Below are 22,018 nucleotides of genomic sequence, written 5' to 3'. Positions count from 1 at the left end.
GTAATGTAGTCCTGAGATTCTGGCTGGGAAGTGCTTCCAGGGTTTCATATGTGTTATGGAGCTGCTTCCTCTCCCCAGCCTCACCCTACAGGAATCCCAGTGAATATATTGCCACCATCTTGGAGCTCAGTGCCCTCATAGTGATCTGCCTGTGCATGAGCTTTCTGTACTACCTCACTCCTGAGGAGTGATGCTTCTGCAGGGCCTATGACTTGGTGACAACTTCAGACACCATCATCCTGGAGCAGGACTGCACCCTCACTAGCCACAGTGTTGATGACTCCCTCAAGGCCAAGGCCACGTTCCAGACTTCGGACTTCAGTGATGCACTTGTGCCGAGCAAGGTGAGCTTCTCTGGGGTCTTAATTCAGGAAGTAGAATGGAACTTGAGATCAAGCGTCTGATCAAAGGACTTGAACTTAATCTGGAGGGCTCTGGGGAGCCATGGAAGGTACTGGATAAAGGAGGGGGACACTCAGATACGGGACTCTCTCAGGTTAGGCTCAGGTGGCCTCAGAGCTAGTGTGTTCAGAGGTCTGGTCTCCAGGATGAAAATGGGAAGGAGTTGTCAGATGAGGACGTATAAATGGAGGCTGGCATCTTCGTGAGTGCCGGTGGTCCCGGTGTGGGGCTACTATGGGAACAGGGGTCTCCATCCAAGGACATGGTGGATGGACCCTGCGTCACTCCATTCTGCCCCTCCTTCCCTCCTCCCATTCTCCCGAGGGCCTCAGTGCATGGGCGCTGTCCATCCTCTGGTGCTGAAGCAGCCAAGAGACACAAGCCTGCCTGGCTGCCTCTTAAGATATGACAGCATAGCCAGTGGCCTCTACTGGGTCCTGTACAACCTCACAAGACACCCAGACACCGGGAGTGCTGCCAGCACGTGGGGCGAGAGTCCTGAGAGACCACAATCCTGAAGACATTGAATGGTGGGTGTGGGGCCTAATGGCCTGTTCCCCAGCCCCTCTCATGGGCTCTGCTCCAGGTGGTGAAGGGGGAAAATGTTTTTGTCAATTCTGCCATGATTGCCTAGCAGGAAAAGGAGCAGAGCCCAGAAGCAGGGCCTGGTACCCAGCCTGCCTAACAAGGGGAGAACTTGTAGGCTTTGTGGACAGAAAGATATGGGAATCCATATCTATCACCCACTAACTTGCTGAGACATTAGTAAAATCAGTTCTGTTTTCTGAACTAAATTGCTGCCATCTGTAAATTGAGGTGAATTTCTTCTACCCCACAAGCCTGCTTGGAGCATTAGTGACAGTGTATGTAGAGCAGGTGCCATCCAGCAGGCGTTTGGTGTCCAAGCCACTCCTCTTCCCCCTTGATTTTCTGCCTAAATTTGCATTTTGTTCCCAAGACCTTCACTCCCCTTAATTTTGCTCTTCCCTCAATTCCTGCCTTATTGTCTATTCCATGGAGTCACCAGGATCTAAGTGGGCAACAGTCATGCATGCATGTCTGTGTATGTACATTTGCACTGTGTTGGTGTTGGAGTGTGTGTGTTGTGTCTGTGTTGGAGTCACTGAGTGACTGAAACTGTCCACACCAGGCTGTGTTCCTGCTTATTGCTGGAGGTGCTGTCAGGGGCCTTGCCCTCAACACCAGGTCTGACCCTTGCAGTGCAGGCAGGGCATTCTGGAGGAATCGTGCCCTTGGAAGGAGCCCTGAAGAGTGACTGGTGAATATTGGTGAATAAATACCCCAACTCCCTTGCTCTGGGTGGGATGACTCTGAGGCACGTGTTCTATGCTGTCTCTCAGAGGTATCCATCCAGGCTGAGTCCTGGCTGCCCACAGTGGAAACTTTCTTGATGAAAGTCCCTTTAACTGCTTCATTCCTTTCCTGTCTCAGTTCCCCACTCCTCTACTGGTGTTTCCTGGGATTAGCACCCTAAGGAAGAACTGGCACTAGAATTACTGTCCTAGAGTCCTCTCCAAATAAAATTTTTGTATTTGAATCTTTGCCTCAGGATCTACTTCCAGGAAACCCAAACTAAGACACACATTTTTCTGTTGGCTCTTCCAATCCCTGTCATTGTGCTGTTTTTACCAAAAAGGAACATGAGGATCAGAGAAGGAAAGTCACTTGCCCAAAGTCACACAGCTGAACAGTGGTGGAGTGCAACTTTGACCATGGACTGTCTGGCCCCAAGGTGGATGCTTGCTCCTCTCCCGTGAGACTCCTTCCTTATCAGGGTCAAATGAATAAAAGGAGAATGTTAAAGGTAGGGTCTCTGATGCCTGTGCCAGAGAAACCCCGGGCTCATGGCTGCTGCCACTTTTACTTCATTAAGGGTAATAATGAAAAACACACGTTTAATACTGACTGTGTGCCTGAGGGTGTTGTTGTAGGCACTTTGCTTACTTTATTTCATTTAATTTTCACAATAACTTTGTTTTTACTTCTAGTTTTTAGGTGAAAAAAGCTGGGGCAAAGAGCAATACAGACAGTTGCAAAAATTCATACTGCTGATCCAGGTTTGAACCAAGCAGTCTGCACCTGGAGTCCTTGTTTGTAATCATGGCACCCTGGCTTCTCAGTGGAGTTCCACCTTGTGTCACTCAGTGGAGTTCCACCTTGTGTCAGGCATCACACTGAGCAGTTTCTTTTAAGAACATAATTTGTAATTATTTAGATTACTACAGAATGCCACACAGCCTTCATGTGATAAAAGGAAACAATTGATAAGTGGAAGAATTGAGAACAAACATTCTCTTTTTCCACTCCCAACTCCATTCCAACAGTTGGGACAGTGTTTTCTCTGTGCCTATAGAAACCTCAGCTCCTGTGCCAGGGACCCTGGTCCCTTTGGGGAATGTGGCAGTCAGGTGCTGGCAGGGACCTCTAAGCGATTGAAGGGTAATTAAGAAGGAGCTGTTTACAAAGGTGTGGACAGGGCCAAGGGGAACCAGGAGGGATGGCCCAGGGCCCTGGGGTCAGCTACAGCACCTGCTCCCCTAACCCCACAGCCCAGGGTCCACTTAGCCCCTCTATCCCGCATGGTCCCTTTCCTGCTGGGAAGCAGGTACCCACATGAGCAGCAGAATCCTGTTTCTCCCTGCAGGCCCCTCTGCTTCTTATGAGTGATGTTTTATGGGTTTCCTTCCTTGGTTTTGGATGAGAAACACCCTTTCCCCTTCCATGAGGATTGTTTCTGTGGACCCCACCCTGAGTTTTCCCCTGATAGGGCAACGGGCAGGTGGGGATGGTGGGACCAACTCTTTAGAACCAGCAACACCAAACAGATCCCAGTTGGGGGAAGTTCATGCTAAGCGTCATGGGTCCTGTGGAATTTTCTGAAGCTTTCCTGTTTTCCCCGCCGTCCCCCCCAAACCAGCTCATCTGATCTCCTGGGATCTCTACTAAGATGCTGGCAGCCCGGCCAGCTGGTCTGGCCCTGGACGTGCCTTCAGGGGGTGGTTATGCTTCATGACCTGTGTTCTGGTCAGCAGTAAGCAGCACCTGCTTCTAGCTTCACTGTTGGGCCAGATTTCATCCGCACCACGGCTCTGCAGTGCGGCTGCTTCCTGCTTCCTCCGTGGACCCTGAGCGGAATTGCCCCATGTTTCTGCTTGTGCACCACTGAGGAAGGAAGCATGAAGGACGCACAGGTCAGGACAGGACATTCCATCACCCTCCTGGTGCTGGGTCTTTACTCCTGGAATCGCTCCAGGGGCTGGTCTTTCTCCATGGCCCCCTCCACATCTCTCAAGTTTCTGCCCAAAAGTCACCTCTTGGAGGGGTCTCTGCTGTCACTGTGTTTGGAAAACTCCGTCACTGTCTTTCTAGCTCATGTCACTTTGCTAATGGCTTTCATCACCAGCACCATCTCATCTGGTCTTAAAACATGTTAGCTTCCCTCATCAGACAGGAGCACCAGGACGGCAGGGGCCTCATCTGTCTTATTCATTTGTTATTGTTCAGTGATTTTCAATGAATTCAATCTTTTTTTTTTTTTTTGAGACGGAGTCTCGCTCTGTTGCCCAGGCTGGAGTGCAGTGGCAGGATCTCGACTCACTGCAAGCTCGGCCTCCTGGGTTCACGCCATTCTCCTGCCTCAGCCTCCCGAGTAGCTGGGACTACAAGCGCCGGCCACCACGCCCAGGGAATTTTTTGTATTTTTAGTAGAGACGGGGTTTCACCGTGTTAGCCAGGATGGTCTCGAACTCCTGATCTCAGGTGATCCACCCGCCTTGGCCTCCCAAAGTGCTGGGATTACAGGCATGAGCCACAGCGCCTGGCCTTTATTATTATTATTATTTATTATTATTATTATTATTGTTATTGCATAAAGACAAACTTTACTGAGCCTGTCAGCACTAGTTCTTTCTCCTGAAGTCTTAGTTCCCGGAGACGTCCAGTCCGGGGGGCAGCAAGGAGACCCACTTTGAGGCCAGCAGGGGCTTCTCTGTGGATCGCGGGGAGCGCCCGAGGTGCCGGTGGCGGCCACCTCCGAAAGGATGCTCCGCAGGGTTCACGGCCACTCCCCGTCCTCGTGGCCAGCGGTTCCTCTTTGCCTTATATTTGCGGTGGGCCCGGCAGCCTTCGAGGAGGGTTTGTCCGTGCGGCCACCTCCAGCCGCCACAGCAACCAAGCTCTGTTGGCCGAGGAGCCAGAGGCGGCTTCTCACGGTCCTCTGGGTCTCGGGGTTGGGGGAGACAACGGTGGCCCCGTTCCCCGATGCCCGCAGCTTGCCGCGGTCTCCGGGCATCACCAGGCAGCACACGGACCCTCGGGCGCGGTGCCCACAGGGAGCGCGGTGCCAGGTGGAGCTGGGCTCACAGACGGGCCCGTGCGAAGCCCTCGGCGGCTCCGTCTGCTTCTGGAACCGCTGCGGATCCCGGAGACCACCTTGGCGAGGGGCGGCCGCGGCGGGTCGTGGATGATGCCCTTCCCGATGCCCTTGATGTGGCCGCGCCGCTCGGCCAAATCCCTGACGGTGCTTCACGAGCGCGGAACACAGACCCGGCGCGCGTCCTCTGTCCACGGATCACGGGCCCACGCGGCGGGTCCTGCTCTCCAGCGCGGCCGAAAGGCCATGGCCGGTGTTTTCGTCGGCGCTGCAATGCTGCGGATTTTGAGGATCTTCCTGACAGCGATATTGAAGCTGTCAGCGCGAGCTGGTTGAGCCCCCGCAACCACTGCAGCAAGACGCTGGACAGACCCGGCTTTCGGGACCCTCCCGCGTGCGGAACCGACCTCCAAGCTGCACGGATCTAATCACAGATGCACCCTGCAATCTCGCCTAATGGAGCTGCCAAGAACTTGTTTTGGGCGATGTAAAAATGGGAAATGCTGCTGACAGAATTTAAAAAAAAAAGTATAAAAAAAAAAAGGGAATGGGTGATCTCGGCCCACTGCAACCTCAACCTCTCAGGTTCAAGCGATTCTCCTGCCTCTGCTTCCCGAGTAGCTGGGATTACAGGTGCCCCTACCACACTGGACTAATTTTTGTATTTTTAGTAGAGACGAGGGTTTTGCCATGTTGGCCAAGGTGGTCTCGAACTCCTGACCTCAGGTGATCCTGCCGCCTCGGCCTCCCAAATTGCTGGGATTACAGGAGTGAGCTACCGTGCCAGCCAAGGGTATGCATTTCTGAGACCCCTTTGCAGCTAGGATTCCGAAGCCTATTAGGTTCTGCCAATCAGATGCACTCTCAATATTTAGCAGGCAGATATGAAACATATTCCATTTTTCTGCCACTGTTGCTGTTAGCAACCAAGACGATAGAGACTGAGGTGTGTGGAGCCAGCAGCAGCCATACTGAGTTCCAATGTTCCACTCATCAGCTCCGTGGATGTTGAAAGATAGTGTGGGCTTAGGAAAAACATGCAACGAAAAGAGACAAAATGAAGCGAGTGTAAGGGACAATAGACTTTTGTTTTGTTTTGTTTTGAGACGGAGTCTCGCTCTGTTGCCCAGGCTGGAGTGCAGTGGCGCGATCTCAGCTCACTGCAAGCTCCACCTCCCGGGTTCAAGCAATTCCCCTGCCTCAGCCTCCGAGTAGCTGGGACTACAGGTACCAGCTACTTGTGTGAGCCATGGCACTTGACACAATAGACGTTGTTGAAAATACCATAAAGGACATGAGGCAGACATGAGAAAAAAGACACTAAAATAGAAATAAAGAATTAAGGACTAGAGGGAAAGTGATAGCAATTGAAGACAGCACATACATAACTGGCATTCCTGAAGAGGAACCCTGGAAACAGTAACTGAAGATCAAATTTAAGAAAAGCTATTTGACCCAGGCGTGATGGCTCATGCCTGTAATCCCAGCACTTTGGGAGGCTGAGGCAGGTGAATCACCTGAGGTCAGGAGTTCAAGACCAGCCTGGCCAACAGGGTGAAACCTGTTTCTACTAAAAAATACAACAAAAAAATTAGCCGGGTGTGGTGGCAGGCGCCTGTAGTCCCAACTACTCTGGAGGCTGAGGCAGGAGAATCGCTTGAACCCGGAGGCGGAGGTTGCAGTGAGCCGAGATCACACCATTGCACTCCAGCCTGGGTGACAGAGTGTCTCAAAAAAAAAAAAAAAAAAGTATTTAAAATAAGTAGTGAATCTGTAGACTGAAAAGGCACATACTGCCTTCCGGGACAGTCACTGGTCCCAAAAGAGTCGCCACCAAAACATGTCTCTTTGCAGACGCCGTCTTCAGCCTTCAATACTCTTCAGATCAGCAGACAGTGGTGACTTCCTTTCCAGCTCCCAGACACTAAACCTAACAAATGTGTTCATCCTTCCCTCCGCATCCTACCTTACGGTGGATGGGGGTGGGGAGGTTCAGCCCCCATGCTCAGATCCCAGCTGCTTTTTTCTCAGAGCCTGGCATGATTGGGTGTCTCAGTCTCCTGCATCTGTAACCTTGCTGCTCACACTGACTGCTTCTCATCACATGCTATAAAGTTTATCCATCTAATTCAAGTGTATACTTTACATCTATACAAGTGTAAATGCGTGCTTGTCCCCTGCCTCACTGGCTCCAGGAGGACAAGGATCTGTTTCTCGGTTTCCTGTGTTTCCATGCCCTAATAAAGTGCCTGACAGAGTTGTTGCAAAGTATGCATGGAATATAGTAAGAACTCAATTTTTTTTTTTTTTTTTAGACAGTCTTACTCTGTCGCCCAGGCTGGAGTGCAGTGGCGTGATCTTGGCTCCCTCCAATCTTCACCTCCCGAGTTCAAGCAATTCTCCTGCCTCAGCCTCCCGAGTAGCTGGGATTACAGGCGCCTACCACCACACCTGGCTAATTTTTGTACCTTTAGTAGAGATGGGGTTTTGCCATGTTGGCCAGGCTGGTCTCAAATGCCTGACCTCAGGTGATCCACCTACCTTGGCTTCCCAAAGTGCTGGGATTACAGGCGTGAGCCACTGCGCCTGGCCTCGTTTTCCTATTGAAAGAATAAACAAAAGAGGTGGCTGAAGTAATTGGTATTGGTTTTTTGCTTTGTTTTGTTTTTGTGACAGAAGTCTCGCCCTCTCGCCCGGGGTTGGAGTGCAGTGGCGCGATCTTGGCTCACTGCAACCTCCACCTCCTGGTTCAAGCGATTCTCCCAACTCAGCTATTACAGTAGCTAAGATTACAGGTGCATGGGGCTTGTAGTGCCTTTGTTTTGGCCCATTTCTACCCTTTGGAATGGCTGTATTTACCCAATGCTTATACACCCATTGTATCTAGGAAGTAACTAACTTGCTTTTGATTTTACAGGCTCATAGGCAGAAGGGACTTGCCTTGTCTCGGATGAGAATTTGGACTGTGGACTTTTGAGTTAATGGTGAGATAAGACTTGGGAGACTGTTGAGAAGCCATGATTGGTTTTGAAATGTGAGGACGTGAGACTTGGGAGGGGCCAGTGGCGGAATGATATGGTTTGGCTGTGTCCCTGGAGCCACTCAAGAGGTTCTACCTTGCCCGCTGCCTAGACAGAGCTGATTTATCAAGGCAGGGGAACTGCGAGAGAGAGCGAGTAATTCACACAGAGGCGGCTGTGCGGGAGGCTGGAGTTTCATTATTATTCAAATCAGCCTCCCTGAGCTTTCGAGGAGCGGAGTTTTTAAGGACAGCTTGGTGGGTGTGGGGAGCCAGTGAGCCGGGGGTGCTGATTGGTCAGGGCTGAAATCACAGGGACTCGGAGCTGTCTTCTTGCGCTGAGTCAGTTCCTGGGGTCGGAGCCGCAAGATCAGATGAGCCAGTTTATCGATCTGGGTGGTGCCAGCTGATCCATCAAGTGCAGGGTCTGCAAAAATATCCCAAGCGCTGATCTTAGGAGCAGTGTAGGGAGGGTCAGAATCCTGTAGCCTCCAGCTGCATGGCTCCTAAACCATAATTTCTAATCCTGTGGCTAATGTTAGTCTAGTCCCCAGACAAGAAGGAGGTCTGCTTTGGGAAAGGGCTGTTATCGTCTTTGTTTTAAACTATAAACTAAGTTTCCCCCCAAGTTAGCTCAGCCTTCGCCCAGGAATGAACAAGGACAGCTTGGAGGTTAGAAGCAAGATGGAGTCGGTTAAGTTGGATCTCTTTCACTGTCTCAATCATAATTTTGAAAAGGCGGTTTCATCTCCGCCCAAATCTCATCTTGAATTCCCACATTTGCAGGAGGGACCCAGTGGGGCAATTGAATCAGGGGGCAAGTGTTTCCTGTGCTGTTCTTGTGATAGTGAATAAGTCTCATGAGATCCGATGGGTTTAAAACGGGGAGTTTCCCTACACAAGCTCTCTGCTTTTGTCTGCTTCCCTGTGAAACGTGCCTTTCACCTCCTGCCATGACGGTGAGGCCTCCCCAGCCATGTAGACGTGTAAAGTCCATTAAACCGCTTGCTCTTGTAAACTGCCCAGTCTTGGGTGTCTTTATCAGCAGCATGAAAACAAACTCATACAGCAGGCAAGCTGTACTGAAGAAGCAATTACTCTAGTCTTCGTATTCTTTGTGGCAACCTCACTTACATCGTTTGTATCTTCAACCAAATACATCCAAATCTCCACTGTCTACACACTTATAAACACTCGAGTGTGAACACATGGCAACCCTCTTCTCATCTGCCTGTACACTCTTGAAATGTCACTAGGAGACACCTAATGTGGGGGAAAGCCAGATGTTCAGATACTGTGATTTGAGTATTTCCAAATAAGGCAATGTCAGAAAGTTGTTGAGTCACTAATGTCTCTACTGAAATTGAAAAAATTGAGTGGCACTGAGAGTTAAAATGATTTTGCATCTAAGACATAACATCTATAGGCATTAAAATATTTCTATAATATAAAATGGAAAAAGCATCGACTATTAGAATATTTGGACAAATATTTGGATCACATATTTGGACCCATCTCCCTAATTTATTTTGAACATTTAAAAAAATGAACTTCTAATGGGATCCCAACAAAGGTGATTTAAATAAACTCCTCCATTTCTGCATATCTACTGGTGAGGTTGTGAACAAAAGACTTATGTAATAATGCCCCCTTAAATAAAGTATATTCTATGAACATATCCAAAGGTAGTGTAAACAAAGTAATATATGAGATATAGCTTTATCTTCAGTATGCTGGGCACATAATATTGTATTTATCTGAGGTTATTGTATATAGTTTTAGCTACTTATATGCAATCTGTAAAACTTTAAAAACAACATATTAGAAAATCCCCACAAAGATCTCAGTCCAACAATTAAGACACGCACACGATACTGGATCAATTTCACAAAGCACTTGGCTCCAAGTCACAGGCAGAATGGCCCTAAATGCACCTGAGGAAGGGACCTCCTGGGACATTCTCTTGTGCTACACGCAGGTTATGGGAATCCAGGACTACAGCCACAGCCTATTTGATGCCACTGTGTCAAGTGTGGTGCTTGAATGTGCCAGGCTGGTCATGCAACGAACCTTCTGGCCCACAGCATAGACCAAATTGTCTATGACTTGCTTTAGTCCGCTCTTTCCTGCTTAACTAGACCTGTCTTCATTCTTTAAGTAGGACAATTTTACTCACCTTTAAGTAGAAACTGAATTATATTTTGTAATAAACACCTTGTCTTCCCCAAAGAGAGTCCATGACTGTTTTAGAGACAGGATCTTGCTCTGTCATCCACGCTGGAATGCAGTGGTGTGACCTTGGCTCACTGCAGCCTCTAACTCCCCAGCTCAAGTGATCCTCCCACCTCAGCCTCCCAAGTGGCTGGGACTACAGGTGTGCTCTACCACACCTAATTTTTTATTTTTATTTTTTGTAGAGACACAGCCTCCCTATTTGAATTTGCGACGCTGGTCTCAAATTCCTGGGCTCAAGCGATCCTTCCACCTCGGCCTCCCAAAGTGCTGGGATTACAGGCGTGAGCCACAGTGCCCAGCCCTCATCCAGGTTTTTAAAAAACTGATGGTGTTAAATAAAGACAGGATGCAAATTAGTTTCCATTTTTATTAAAGTTGTGTTTTTCTAAGGAATATATTACACTTAAAGTTCAATACCATAAATATTAGTTCTTAAATCTTCTATTTTACTTGTTAAAAATGTAAACATAAAACAATTAACCACTCCCTCCCCATCCCCGCATCCCCGACCCAATATATATTAAAAAAATATTACTCCTCTCAGGTAAGTTCTTTTCTTCAGAATGAGTAACACAGACTTCATTAAAATCTTGTTAGTCCCCCTGGGCTGCAAGGACACAGCAGGAATCACTCGTGTCCACTGTGACAAGGGTCTGTGACGCTGTGACTGAGGCCCGTCTCCTGCCACGACGACTCATGTGCCCTGAGAGACAGGCTCCTCTCTGTCCATTCAGCGTCCAAGGACGCGGACAGTGGTAAGGCACCGAGCACAGACACTGTGATGAACACAGCATGCAGGGTGGCGTATGCTCCTGGAGGCAGATCACAGCCAGCACAGACAGCAATCCTGGGTGAGTGTTAGTCAGAGGGTATTAGAGCTGAAAGGATTCTGAGAGATCGCCTAGTCGTTCACAGATGGCCTCAGTCAGTAAGTCTTCCAATGTTAGAAGGAACATTGATACAACTTTATGAAATACTTTGATATATTTATCTTCCTAAAACTAAACCTCATAAAATGATGTTTCAAATTCAAATATTGATAAACCTTAAGCCTAGATAGGCTGAAAACTAACTGCAAGCATAATTTATAACATTTATAGAATGTCTATTTGATCTCAACAAAAATAAGTATCCCATAGGAAAAATGTAAGGGTTACTGGTTTTAAGAAATAAAAGGATGTTTTTCAGGAGAATACTGGAAGGATCTATATGAGGACAACCTACCTGTCTGCCAGTTTCTTTAAAGCTGTCAGCTCAAGGCTACTGACATGGCTTTTGCTTCCTTCCTGTAAATTTTGTTCCTGAAAACCTGAGACAAATTCACTTGATATTTTAGACAACTGGGACCTTAAAATGATCAAAATGAGCCTAAGTCTGAACAGAAAACCAAGGTAGTCAGTTTTTAATACATACTTGACCCTTCTTGAGTCAGAAAGTGACTCGTCTACTGTCCCCAAATTGCTGCTCCCCATTCCTTCCCTGCGTCCCTCACTTCCTACAGCTGCAGCCGGCCCAGCCTGTCCCTCACTCCTACAGCTGCAGCCGGCCCAGCCTGTCCCTCACTCCTACAGCTGCAGCCGGCCCAGCCTGTCCCTCACTCCTACAGCTGCAGCCGGCCCAGCCTGTCCCTCTTAACACAGCGACGTGGCTTTGTCTTTGCTAACGTGGAGGGTATAACCTGCCACAGGATATCAACATGTGGCCATTTCAATTTCTTCACTTTGCAGCTGTATTTTATACCAATAATTCTGCAATGACATCTCGGATTCTAAAAGTCTGCTTCACTGTCATTTTTTTTTCCCCCAAGAAAGTCTCACTCCGTCATCCAGGCTGTAGTGCAGTGATGTGATCAGCTCACTGTAACCTCAAACTTCTGATCTCGTGATCCGCTCACCTTGGCCTCCCAAAGTGCTGGGATTACAGGCTTCAGTCACCGCGCCCGCCACTATCCTATTCAAAGTGACTAAAATGTGCCTCTTAAAATCTCTGACAGGTTCAGTGTCCTTCTAAGTCTTGCTGGGTACACTATGCAGAATCAATGATCAGTAAAATCATATTCAAGCCTTACTGAAGAGGACGGGAGACATCAACACAGTTACCCTGAGGAACTCAAGACTTTATCCATACTTTATCCAGTTTCACATTTGTCCAGAGAAAACACTGGGCGACCAGGTTCCCAAGCTTAATAAATATATATACAAAAAATGTCATCTATAATATTTTCTTCAGAAAGCCATTAGTGCAAATATAATTATATCAATAAAAAATAAAGCAAAAATATATTTCAAGTATAAAAAGCACCATGCTCAGAAACAATAGTGCCACTACACAACTGTCAAAATATAGTTGAACCTATCACTGTGACTCTCAAATATATGATTAATTCATTGTATTTTTGGTAAAATTCTTTATACAGCTTTGCAGGATGATTCATAATCATAAGAAGTATATGTTTAGATTATTGTAAGTTTCTTTAAAAATAGACTCTTTGCTTTTCTTTGACTTTGCACAATTTAAAGTATGTACAACATAGGCAGAAAATGAGCACTGGCCCGCAGACCATTACGCAGGTTGAGCATCACTTACTGAAATGCTTGGGACCAGAAGTGTTTCAGATTTCAGACTTTTTTTTTTGGATTTTGGATATTTACAGATACCTAATGAGGTATCTTGGGCATGGACCCAAGTCTAAACATGAAATTCATGTTTCATATTTAACTACACACACTGCCTGAAGGTAATTTTATACAATATTTTTAGTAGTTTGTGCATGAAACAAAGTTTGTGTTAAGTACTTATATGTGGAATTTTCCACTTGTGGTATCAGGTCAGCATTCAGAAAGTTTCAGATTTTGGAGCAATTTGGATTCCGGATTTTTGGATTAGGAATGCTCAACCTGTATTAGCTTCTTTTTAGTTAAGTTGACTATGTTTGAGATTCCCAGCTTTTCACAATGACAAATACCTCCCATTTAAAACTGCATGCAAATACATACTTTAAATTTATGCATTTGAAAAAAAGCGACTTTCCTCTATGCTGGGGTTGCTGTTGGCTCTAGTGCCAAATAATCAGAATTAATTATTAGTAATTATGCTGCTTTGCTCACTTAGCACAATTTCTTCAATGGAGTACTGAATAGCTATATGCTGAATGGATGAAAAGCAGGGAAGGACGAGGAAAGGAGGAATAGGGGGAGTCTGTCCGAGGGTTGTGGTTACAATGCCATAGGACTTCGTTAGCTTGAGAGAAAGAATGAGCATCACCTATCATTCATGAATATATTTTTTCTTTTTTCTTTTCATATTCTTGTTAAACCTCATCTAGACATTAAGAAATTTCAAATAGGAATTCCTAAATGGGGCTGGTAAGCTCTAGTACCAGTGTAAAATTGCTTCTGGGGACCAGAATCTATGTAGTAATAGGAGGAGTGTCAAATGCAGAAGGTAAAGGATATTTAAAGCAAAGGCAATCTTCCAGCTTCTGTGGACTGAGTCTTACTTAAAAGTGGTACAGTGGACGCTACTGGATAGGCTCTACACCAAACTTATACCTTGCTATTAGTACACAATTCAGACCATCCTTCTTATACATAAAACAATTTTCAGATGTTAGAAATTCTTCTGCAACAATTTCTTAACCCATTTTAAAAAACTGCATACCTGTCTTTACCAGAATTTCTTTTTATCTTCATCGGTCACAAAGGAATAGCTCTGTTTTTGTTGGATCACAGCTGTCTTAAGTATTATCTAAAACAATACAATTATGTTTTTTTCTGTTTGCATGTCTTCCATGTTTTTACAGGGCAGAGTATTTTACTCTCTCGGCTTCCACATTTTTTCATGTCATTATTAAACTCATGGAGAATACAACCAGAAGCTGAGCTCTGAAGAGGGATGAATACAGGGGGCTACTAGCACACTGACAGCAGTTCTGGAAGCTGGGCTCTGAAGAGGGATGAATAGAGGGCTACCAGCACACTGACAGCAGTTCTGCCGTAAACTGCCACATAGCTGGCAAAAAGGGCAAGCACGGTTAAATCATAAGATTTAATGAAACATTATTTAAAAAAATTCTTTAGAACAAACAATGGGAACAGTGAATTAAGTTTACTATATACCAGCCATTATTTTTTTTTGTTGTTAAAGATACAGGGTCTCACTCTATTGTGCAGGCTAGAATACAGTGGTGCAATCATAGCTCACTGCAGCCTTGAACTCCTGGGCTCAAGCGATCCTCCTGCCTCAGCCTCCCAAGTAGCTGGAACTACAGGCAGGCACCACCATACCTGGCTGCCATTAAATTTAAAATAGGTATAATAATAATATGTAGAAATCCCAATTCAATTATTTTCTATAAATCAAAGGACAATTTATACTTTTGAGGACAAGATCTCCAATTCTAATCTTACAATAATTGGCTGTTGTTTAAGTTACTGCAGTATATGGATGATGAACTTTCCCATTGTTGTATGTTAATAAAAATGTTGAGGTATGTAATCACTCTGAGAATTCCACCCATTATACTATTTTCAAAGGAAAACTTTGGGAAGATTACAAATCCTGAAAAATGAAGACTTGGTGGCTTGCAATTCCTTCTCCTTCTCCAAATGAGGTGGTTGGGTTGCTGATGAAGGTGGCTGGGTTGCTGATGAAGGTGGTTGGGTTGTGGATGAAGGTGGGTTGCCGATGAAGGTGGTTGGGTTGCAGATGAAGGTGGCTGGCTTGCTGATGAGGTGGCTGGGTTGCTGATGAAGGTGGTTGGGTTGCTGATGAGGTGGTTGGGTTGCTGATGAAAGTGGTTGGGTTGCTGACGAGGTGGTTGGGTTGCTGATGAGGTGGTTGGGTTGCTGACGAGGTGGTTGGGTTGCTGATGAAGGTGGTTGGGTTGCTGATGAAGGTGGTTGGGTTGCTGATGAGGACAGGCTGCTGTGAAGTTCTGCTTCAAGATCTGATGGTCGTCAATTCTTCCAAGCCAAAGCCAGGAATGCCACTTCTACCACCTGCATAGGTTGGCACTCGCTCAAACTTTGTGCTTTGTTCACAAGAACATAACATAAAAGAATATCTTGAAGATCCACTTTTCCATTCCTAGTGCCATACACACAGAAGAAATCCAGCCAGCAGAGGAAACAGATTGCCTAGCAGAAGCCAGAGGGTGACCACCAGGCTCGAGGAACAGGAACAAAGATCTAGAGTTGAAAACAAAAAACTGACTTTCTATAAACATTTTTGGGATAAATCATACCAATTAAATATTGACAGATGAATAGCAGTGATTATTAAAAGGTAAACAAGGACCACCTTGAGAGCTAAATCAAGAGCAAAACCCAGGTATAAAAAAGTTTTTGTTTCTTTTTTAATGGAGGAAAAATATACATGGAGGAAGAAATGATGTATCCACTATGTCAAGGTTAAAAAATGGTATCCAAAAAAAACTGCCTTGGGTTAGTACCCCAGCAAAGATAAAGATCTTGGTTATTCTGAGATGGGGTGAAGAACTTTCTTCTTTTATTCTTTCTTTGTACCTTCTAAGTAGGGTGACCATATAATTTATCAACCCAAACTAGTACATTTTGAGAATGCAAGGGTGAGTACTATTAATAATGACAACAGGCAGACGAACTGTGAGGAGGCAAGGGAGAGGACTATTAATAATGACAACAGGCATATGGATGGTCTCAGGCAGACTAGAACATATGGTCCCCTATTTCTAAATATCTACCCATCCATTCATAACACCAATCAATCAGACTTGATTTTGAAACAGCAGAAGATTCTACAGATTTTGGGCACTAGAGGTATATTTTAATTCAGCCATGAGGTGTCCTCATAGGTAAAAACAGTTCTCATAATGGAAACATTTTTATAGCAGTAGGGAGATGAGGCCAACCTGACCTTATTTTAGGAAGAGTTGTCCTTTTAAATATTTTAAACAATAAAGATGAGCTTGCTTTTATTTATTTATTTATTTATTTATTTATTTTGTTTATTTATTTTGAGACAGAGTCTCATTCTATTGCTCAGGCGTGAGTGCAGTGGTGTGATCTTGGCTCTGCCTGCCGGGTTCAAGTGATTCTACTGCCTCAGCCTCCTGAGTAGCTGGAATTACAGGTGCGTACCACCACATGTGGCTGATTTTTGTGTTTTTAGTACAGATGGGTTTTCACCATGTTGGCCAGGTTGATCTTGAACTCCTGACCTCAAGTGATCCACCTGCCTTGACCTAAGATTTTATATCAAATAATTCATTATGTCATTATGATTAACTGCAGAAAACGCAGCTGCCTCACTTGGAGTACTGTGTAGAACAGAGTTAACACAGCAGGCCTGAGACTGCTATCTTTAGAAAGTTCTGCATGCAATGAGGGCCTTTGCTGGTGGCTGGGAACCAGTTTCCTCACAACTTTGCCCCATGCACCTCTTCCCTTTGCTGATTTTGCTCTGCATCATTTCACTTTAACAAATCTTAGCCGTGAGTACTATGATGAGCAGCTGAGTCCTGTGAGTCCTTCTGGTGAACCAACAAATTAAAGGTGCTCCTGGGGACCCCCAACACAAGTACTCATCTTCCAAAACTCATCCTCTGCCTACAGCCCCTAGGGGATGAAGTCGTCAGGATTTGGAAAAGAAGGGAAGTTAATCTTAGAGGTGGAGAAACTTTGACTTGAAAACTGAGTGTGGCCCTCTATTTTCAGTCACACCATGGACTAGGCAAAGGGCAATGCAGTTCCACCTAAAAAACACCTCTAGTTGAGAAAATGAAACATTGCATAAGATTTTTATTGTTCATAATCTGAAATGTCAAACTGCCATAAAAATCTCAAGGTCATTTAAATCAAAACTTTAATTGTGAATTCATGAATTCTGCTTTTATACTCTCAGCAATGCGTTATCAGCCTCATTTTGAACACCGTCAATTTCATGGGGAAGGCATTCTTCTCAAGGGTGTTTTCTGCATTCCCCTCCTGCTCCTAAAGGGTTCAATTGGCATCTGTCTCCTCACAGCTTCAATCTCTTGGTGCCAGTTCCATTCTCTGGAGTCTCACAGAACGAGCACTCGGTCCTATTCCTCAATGAATCCCCCGGTCTTTGCCAGCCCACGTCTCTCTGTCTCATTTCACATGTGTGTTATTGCATCTTTCTCCTCTTTGTGGGTATGCCAATTCCTTTTTTCAGTATCTTTTCCAGGTCTTTCCCTCACTTTCACTTCAGCTGATTATGATATGACTAAAATATATTTAATTACTTTTTGCATTTAATGAGCAGAATTTTGTTTACCCTTAATTTCCAAATGAATGGATACAACGTTCACTTTTTGTGATCTTTGATGAATAATTTTGTGCAACTCAGAGGTTCTTCACCAGAAAGGTTCCTCACCCTTGCTCTTACTCAAAAGTGTCAAGCTGACCTACCTTAGATTTCCGATAATGGTGGGAAGGAGGAACTTCCCATAAAAATGCAATCAGAAGAGAAGAAACTCAACTTGTTTTAGAGCTTCCTTGAAGGGAAATGCCAACATTTTATAAGAGAAGTTCACCCCCTTCACTTTTCCCTCTTTATTCCAACCACAGAGAGCACTCACCCAGTGGCAGAGCTCGGGTCAGTTCCCTCTTTATTCCAACCATAGAGAGCACTCACCCAGTGGCAGAGCTCGGGTCAGGTTAGTGGCTGGAGGGTCTGTTTCTGGAGGACAGAGCTCACAGAAGTCCCAACACGATGGGCAGAGCAGGTTTCCATCGTGAATCCAGCCATTCATCTGGATACTGACGGGGAGGACCTGCCCAGCCCGACTACACAAATATGAAGTATCTTGGACCCAAACTTTCAGACCTTGAGGAGAACAAGAAACCTTCAAACAGGAAAAAAATATATATATAAAAATAATAAATATCAGGTCAGTAAGATTCTAAGAGATTTCTCCTTCAACTACAGGAAAATATATTAAAATTTACTAAAAACATTGGCTATAAAGCACAATTTGCAGTGTGGGCATATCTTTAACCTCATATAAAGAGTTAAGTTGGCCAGGCACAGTGGCTTACATTGTAATCCCACTCTTTGGGAGGCTGAGGCGGGCAGATCATGAGGTCAAGAGATCGAAATCATCCTGGCCAACATGGTGAAACCCTGTCTCTACTAAAAATACAAAAACTAGCTGGGCGTGGTGTCACGCACCTGTAGTCCCAGCTACTGAGGAGGCTGAGGCAGGAGAATCGCTTGATCCTGGGAGGCAGAGGTTGCAGTGAGCCGAGATCATGCCACTGCACTCCAGCCTGGGCGACAGAGCAAGACTCCGTGTCAAAAAAAAAAATAAATAAAAAACAAAAGAGGGTTATTTAGGTCCTAAAAGAATTATACTCTGTGTGGCAGGAGTTCTTAAACTTTGAATCTAGCACATTTTTTAGAATCTGATGGAAGCTATGGACACTTTTCCCAAAAATTACAAGGGGGCACACACATACTGCTTTTTTTTTTTTTTTTTTGAGATGGGGTCTTGCTCTGTTGCCCAGGCTGGAATACAGTGGCGATCTTGGCTCACTGCAGCTTTGACTACCTTGGGCTCAGGTGATGCCCCCACCTCAGCCTCCTGAGTAGCTGGGACTACAGGCATGTGCCACTGTGCCTGGCTAATTTTTGTATTTTCTTGTAGAGATGGGGTTTGGGTTTTGTCATGTTGCCTAGGCTGGTCTCATACTCCTGGACTCAAGTTATCCACCCACCCTGGCCTGCCAAAGTGTTGGGATTAAAGGTGTGAGCCACTGCACCTGGCCATAAGTCAAATTTTAATTGGGGTTTGAAATTACAAAAGTATGTTTATTATAAACAAACAAGAATTTATACAGCATAGAAACGCAACACAGCAAAAGTTCTTCCTTCTTTCTCCCTACCCCAAATCCACTGCTCAGTCACAGGAATTTTATCCAGACTTTATCTTTAAAGGCAAGACTCATAGCTCATTTGCACGTGATAGCTAATGAAATCAGTTTTTAAAAGCAAAAGAAAACACATTAATGCTAACTTTTAAAACATTTAGAAATAGTAATTTTTTTATTTTAATTAATTTATTTTTTTTAGACCGAGTCTCACTCTGTTGCCCAGGCTGGCGTGTAGCGGCATGCCATGATCTCGGTTCACTGCAACCTCTGCCTCCCAGGTTCAAGCAATTCTTGTGCCTAAGCCTCCTGAGCAGCTGGGACTACAGGCGTGCGCTACCACACCCAGCTAAATTTTTGTATTTTTAGTAGAGATGGGGTTTCACCATGTTGGCCAGGCTGGTCTTGAACTTCTGACCTCAGGTGATCTGCCCGCCTCGGCCTCCCAAAGTGCTGGGATTACAGGCGTGAGCCACACCCAGCCAAAAATTTTAACTATTTAAAAAAACAACCTCAAAGTTGTTTTCTACAAAGACTTCACATTCAATTATGCTACTTCCCTTTAAACACTTCTGAAACTTCTCTCTTGGAACTATCTTCAAAGTCAGTGCATGCTTCTGAACCTGTCTGATGGTAGCAAATTTTTACGTAGCAAGTAGATATAATTTTTGGAAATAGCCCAAGGTTGCCCAGAAGCAAGTCCAGCAAAGGTAGTTGACTAACCTGGTTAATACAAGGTGTGACACAAAATTACTAAGATTGATTTCCTTAGGTGATTATTAAACTACTTCTAAAGATAATTTCAAAAGAAGAGTTCAAAAGTACATTTGAAGTCATTTTGAAATAACTCTATCATCAGTTAAGTTGAAATACATCACTCTTTTGAAAATTTGTTTTAAGCTGTCACAAAACAAACAATGAAGTGTGACCTCTTCTCTAAGCCTGTCACTCCGTGATCCACATCAAGTGAGCATCACCACAGCTACAGTGCAACATCATTATTCTTTAAAGCGAGACTTGATCGAGCGCCATGCTTGGCGCTGAAAAGGACACTAAAAAAGTACACAATACAGTGCCTGCCCTCTAGCAGTTTCAATTGAGGAAAGATGAGTAGGATATAAAAATTTTTTTTCAGCCGGGCACAGTGGCTCATGCCTGTAATCCCAGCACTGTGGGACACCAAGGCAGGTGGATCACCTGAGGTCAGGAGTTCGAGACCAGCCTGGCCAACCTGGTGAAACCCCATCTCTACTAAAAATACAAAACTTAGCCAGGCGTAATGGTGGGCTACTCGAGTGGCTGAGGCATAACAATCACTTGAACCCAGGAGAAAGAGGTTGCAGTGAGCTGAGATCCCATCACTGCACTCCAGCCTGGGTGACAGAGTGAGACTCCATCTCAAAAAAAAAAGATAATAAAAATAATAATAAATTTTTTTTATAAAATACTAACTGTATTTTGAAATTAGAAGAAAAAGCAAACAATGAACAGTACCAGACTATTTCATGATTAAGAGGCAATAAGTGGTAGAAACAAGAACAAATATTAGAAACTTTCATGGAAGACAGCGTTTGTATCCTAAGGATGTACACAGGATTTGGATCACTGCCGGGCAGATGTTACAGGCTGGGAAGCACAATGCACATGGCTCAGAGATGAGAATTATATGAGTGTTGACAGGACAAGAGGAAAACTCCCTTGCTGAAGCTGAAGTCTTCTCATTGTGGGACTCCTGGGAGTTAAGTGTGGGCAGGAGGGTAGATGTACAAGTAGCAGCAGACAGAACAGACTCGGGAAAGCGGAATCAAAATCCAGCAGCAGGAAGAGCCAGGAAGAAACTGATCTGCAGAACACAAAGAGGGCTCAGGACTGCCACAGCCGCACCTGGTACCAAGAAGTAAGAGCTACAATCAAAAGGATTAGATAAACGTCTGTTTCAGAAACAGACCCCAGCATTCCTCTCCCTTACTGCGAGCAGCTGGACCAGTTCGTTCTGAACCCAGCTGATATAGTTTGGGTATTTGTCCAAATCTTCTGTTGAAATATGATTCCCAGTGTTGGAGGTGGGGCCTAGTGGGAGGTGTCTGGCCTGGGGAGGGATCCCTCATGAATAGCTTGGTGCCCTCCCCACAGGAATAAGTTCCCCGGAGATCTGCTTGTTCAAGAGGTTGGGACTTCGCTCCTCTCTCGTTCCCGCTCTATGGGATAAGCCTGCCCCCACTCTGCCTTCTGCCATGACTGTAAGCTTCCTGAGCCCTCACCAGAAGCCGATGACAGCACTTATGCTTCCTGTAGTCTGCAGAACCATAAGCCAAAGTTAACCTCTTTTCTTTATAAATTACCCAGCCTCAGATACTCTTTTACAGCAACACACAATGGACTAACACACCTGCATACTGGAGATTTATTTTTTGGAAAGCGTAAAACAGAGTTTTTCTGTTCTGGGGAAAACTAAGTACAGCAGAGAGCTGGGATGCCATCAGGAAAATAAGGACTCGAAGTTTACAGGTTAAAGCATTCAAAATCGACTTCCTTCCTAGAACTCTGACAGCATATAAACTTCAGGCAGGACACTGGCAGTTTCTCTGACCAATCTGACCCATCAAAAGGGAAACCCTCAAGACACAGACATCAAAGGGTTTGTAAGGAAGAAGCCCCATAGTGAGACCACAGTCAACGAGCCCTATGTGTGTGCTCAGAGCTTCCAAACTGGCTTCCAGGCACTTTTCTTTCTTTTTTTTTTTTTTTTGGAGTCAGAGTCTCACTCTGTCGCCCAGGCTGTGGTACAATAGCGTCATCTCAGCTCACTGCAACCTCCACCTCCTGGGTTCAAGTGATTCTCATGCCTCAGCCTCCTGTGTAGCTGGAATTACAGGCGCCCACCACCACACTGGGCTAATTTTTGTATTTTTAGTAGATGAGGGGTTTCATCATGTTGGCCAGGCTGCTTTCAAACTCTTGACCTCAAGTGATCCGCTTGTCTCAGCCTCCCAAAGTGCTGTGATTACAGGCGTTAGCCACGGTGCCAGGCCCCAGTCACTTCTTGAATATGAACAGGCTGTTAATGATCACCAAAAATAGAATCAACCCATTAAA

General features: G+C 45.3%; 1 protein-coding gene and 1 long non-coding RNA gene across 12 annotated transcripts in view; one reads left to right on the top strand and one right to left on the bottom strand.

Annotated features, from left to right (window-relative positions):
* Positions 1 to 350: 350 nt before the first annotated feature.
* LOC129047439 (uncharacterized) lies at positions 351 to 3,876 on the top strand. The gene is made up of 3 exons (XR_010139332.1): positions 351 to 932; positions 1,553 to 1,681; positions 2,060 to 3,876. It is a non-coding gene; the product is annotated as an uncharacterized LOC129047439 (long non-coding RNA).
* Positions 3,877 to 7,992: 4,116 nt separating this feature from the next.
* The window catches only part of LMLN (leishmanolysin like peptidase), an 83,988-nt gene continuing 69,962 nt past the window's right edge, over positions 7,993 to 22,018 (bottom strand). For 5 of the 11 annotated variants that reach the window (XM_024241192.3, XM_063722415.1, XM_063722418.1 and 2 more), the window contains 2 exons: positions 17,688 to 17,898; positions 13,715 to 15,238 (listed from right to left, as the gene is read on the bottom strand). In XM_024241192.3, the coding sequence (XP_024096960.2) occupies positions 15,138 to 15,238; positions 17,688 to 17,898 (312 nt within the window). In that variant the 3' untranslated portion in view covers positions 13,715 to 15,137. Of the gene's footprint in view, positions 8,242 to 13,714; positions 15,239 to 17,687; positions 17,899 to 20,396; positions 20,766 to 22,018 lie in introns of those variants that run through there. The other 6 variants (XM_063722416.1, XM_054551094.2, XM_054551100.2 and 3 more) reach the window with 4 other exon arrangements.

The sequence above is a fragment of the Pongo abelii genome, chromosome 2 (assembly GCF_028885655.2).
Source record: "Pongo abelii isolate AG06213 chromosome 2, NHGRI_mPonAbe1-v2.0_pri, whole genome shotgun sequence".
Lineage (NCBI taxonomy): Eukaryota > Metazoa > Chordata > Mammalia > Primates > Hominidae > Pongo > Pongo abelii.
The sequence above is the reverse complement of the archived record's forward strand: the minus strand, read 5'-3'. Positions and strand labels throughout refer to the sequence as shown.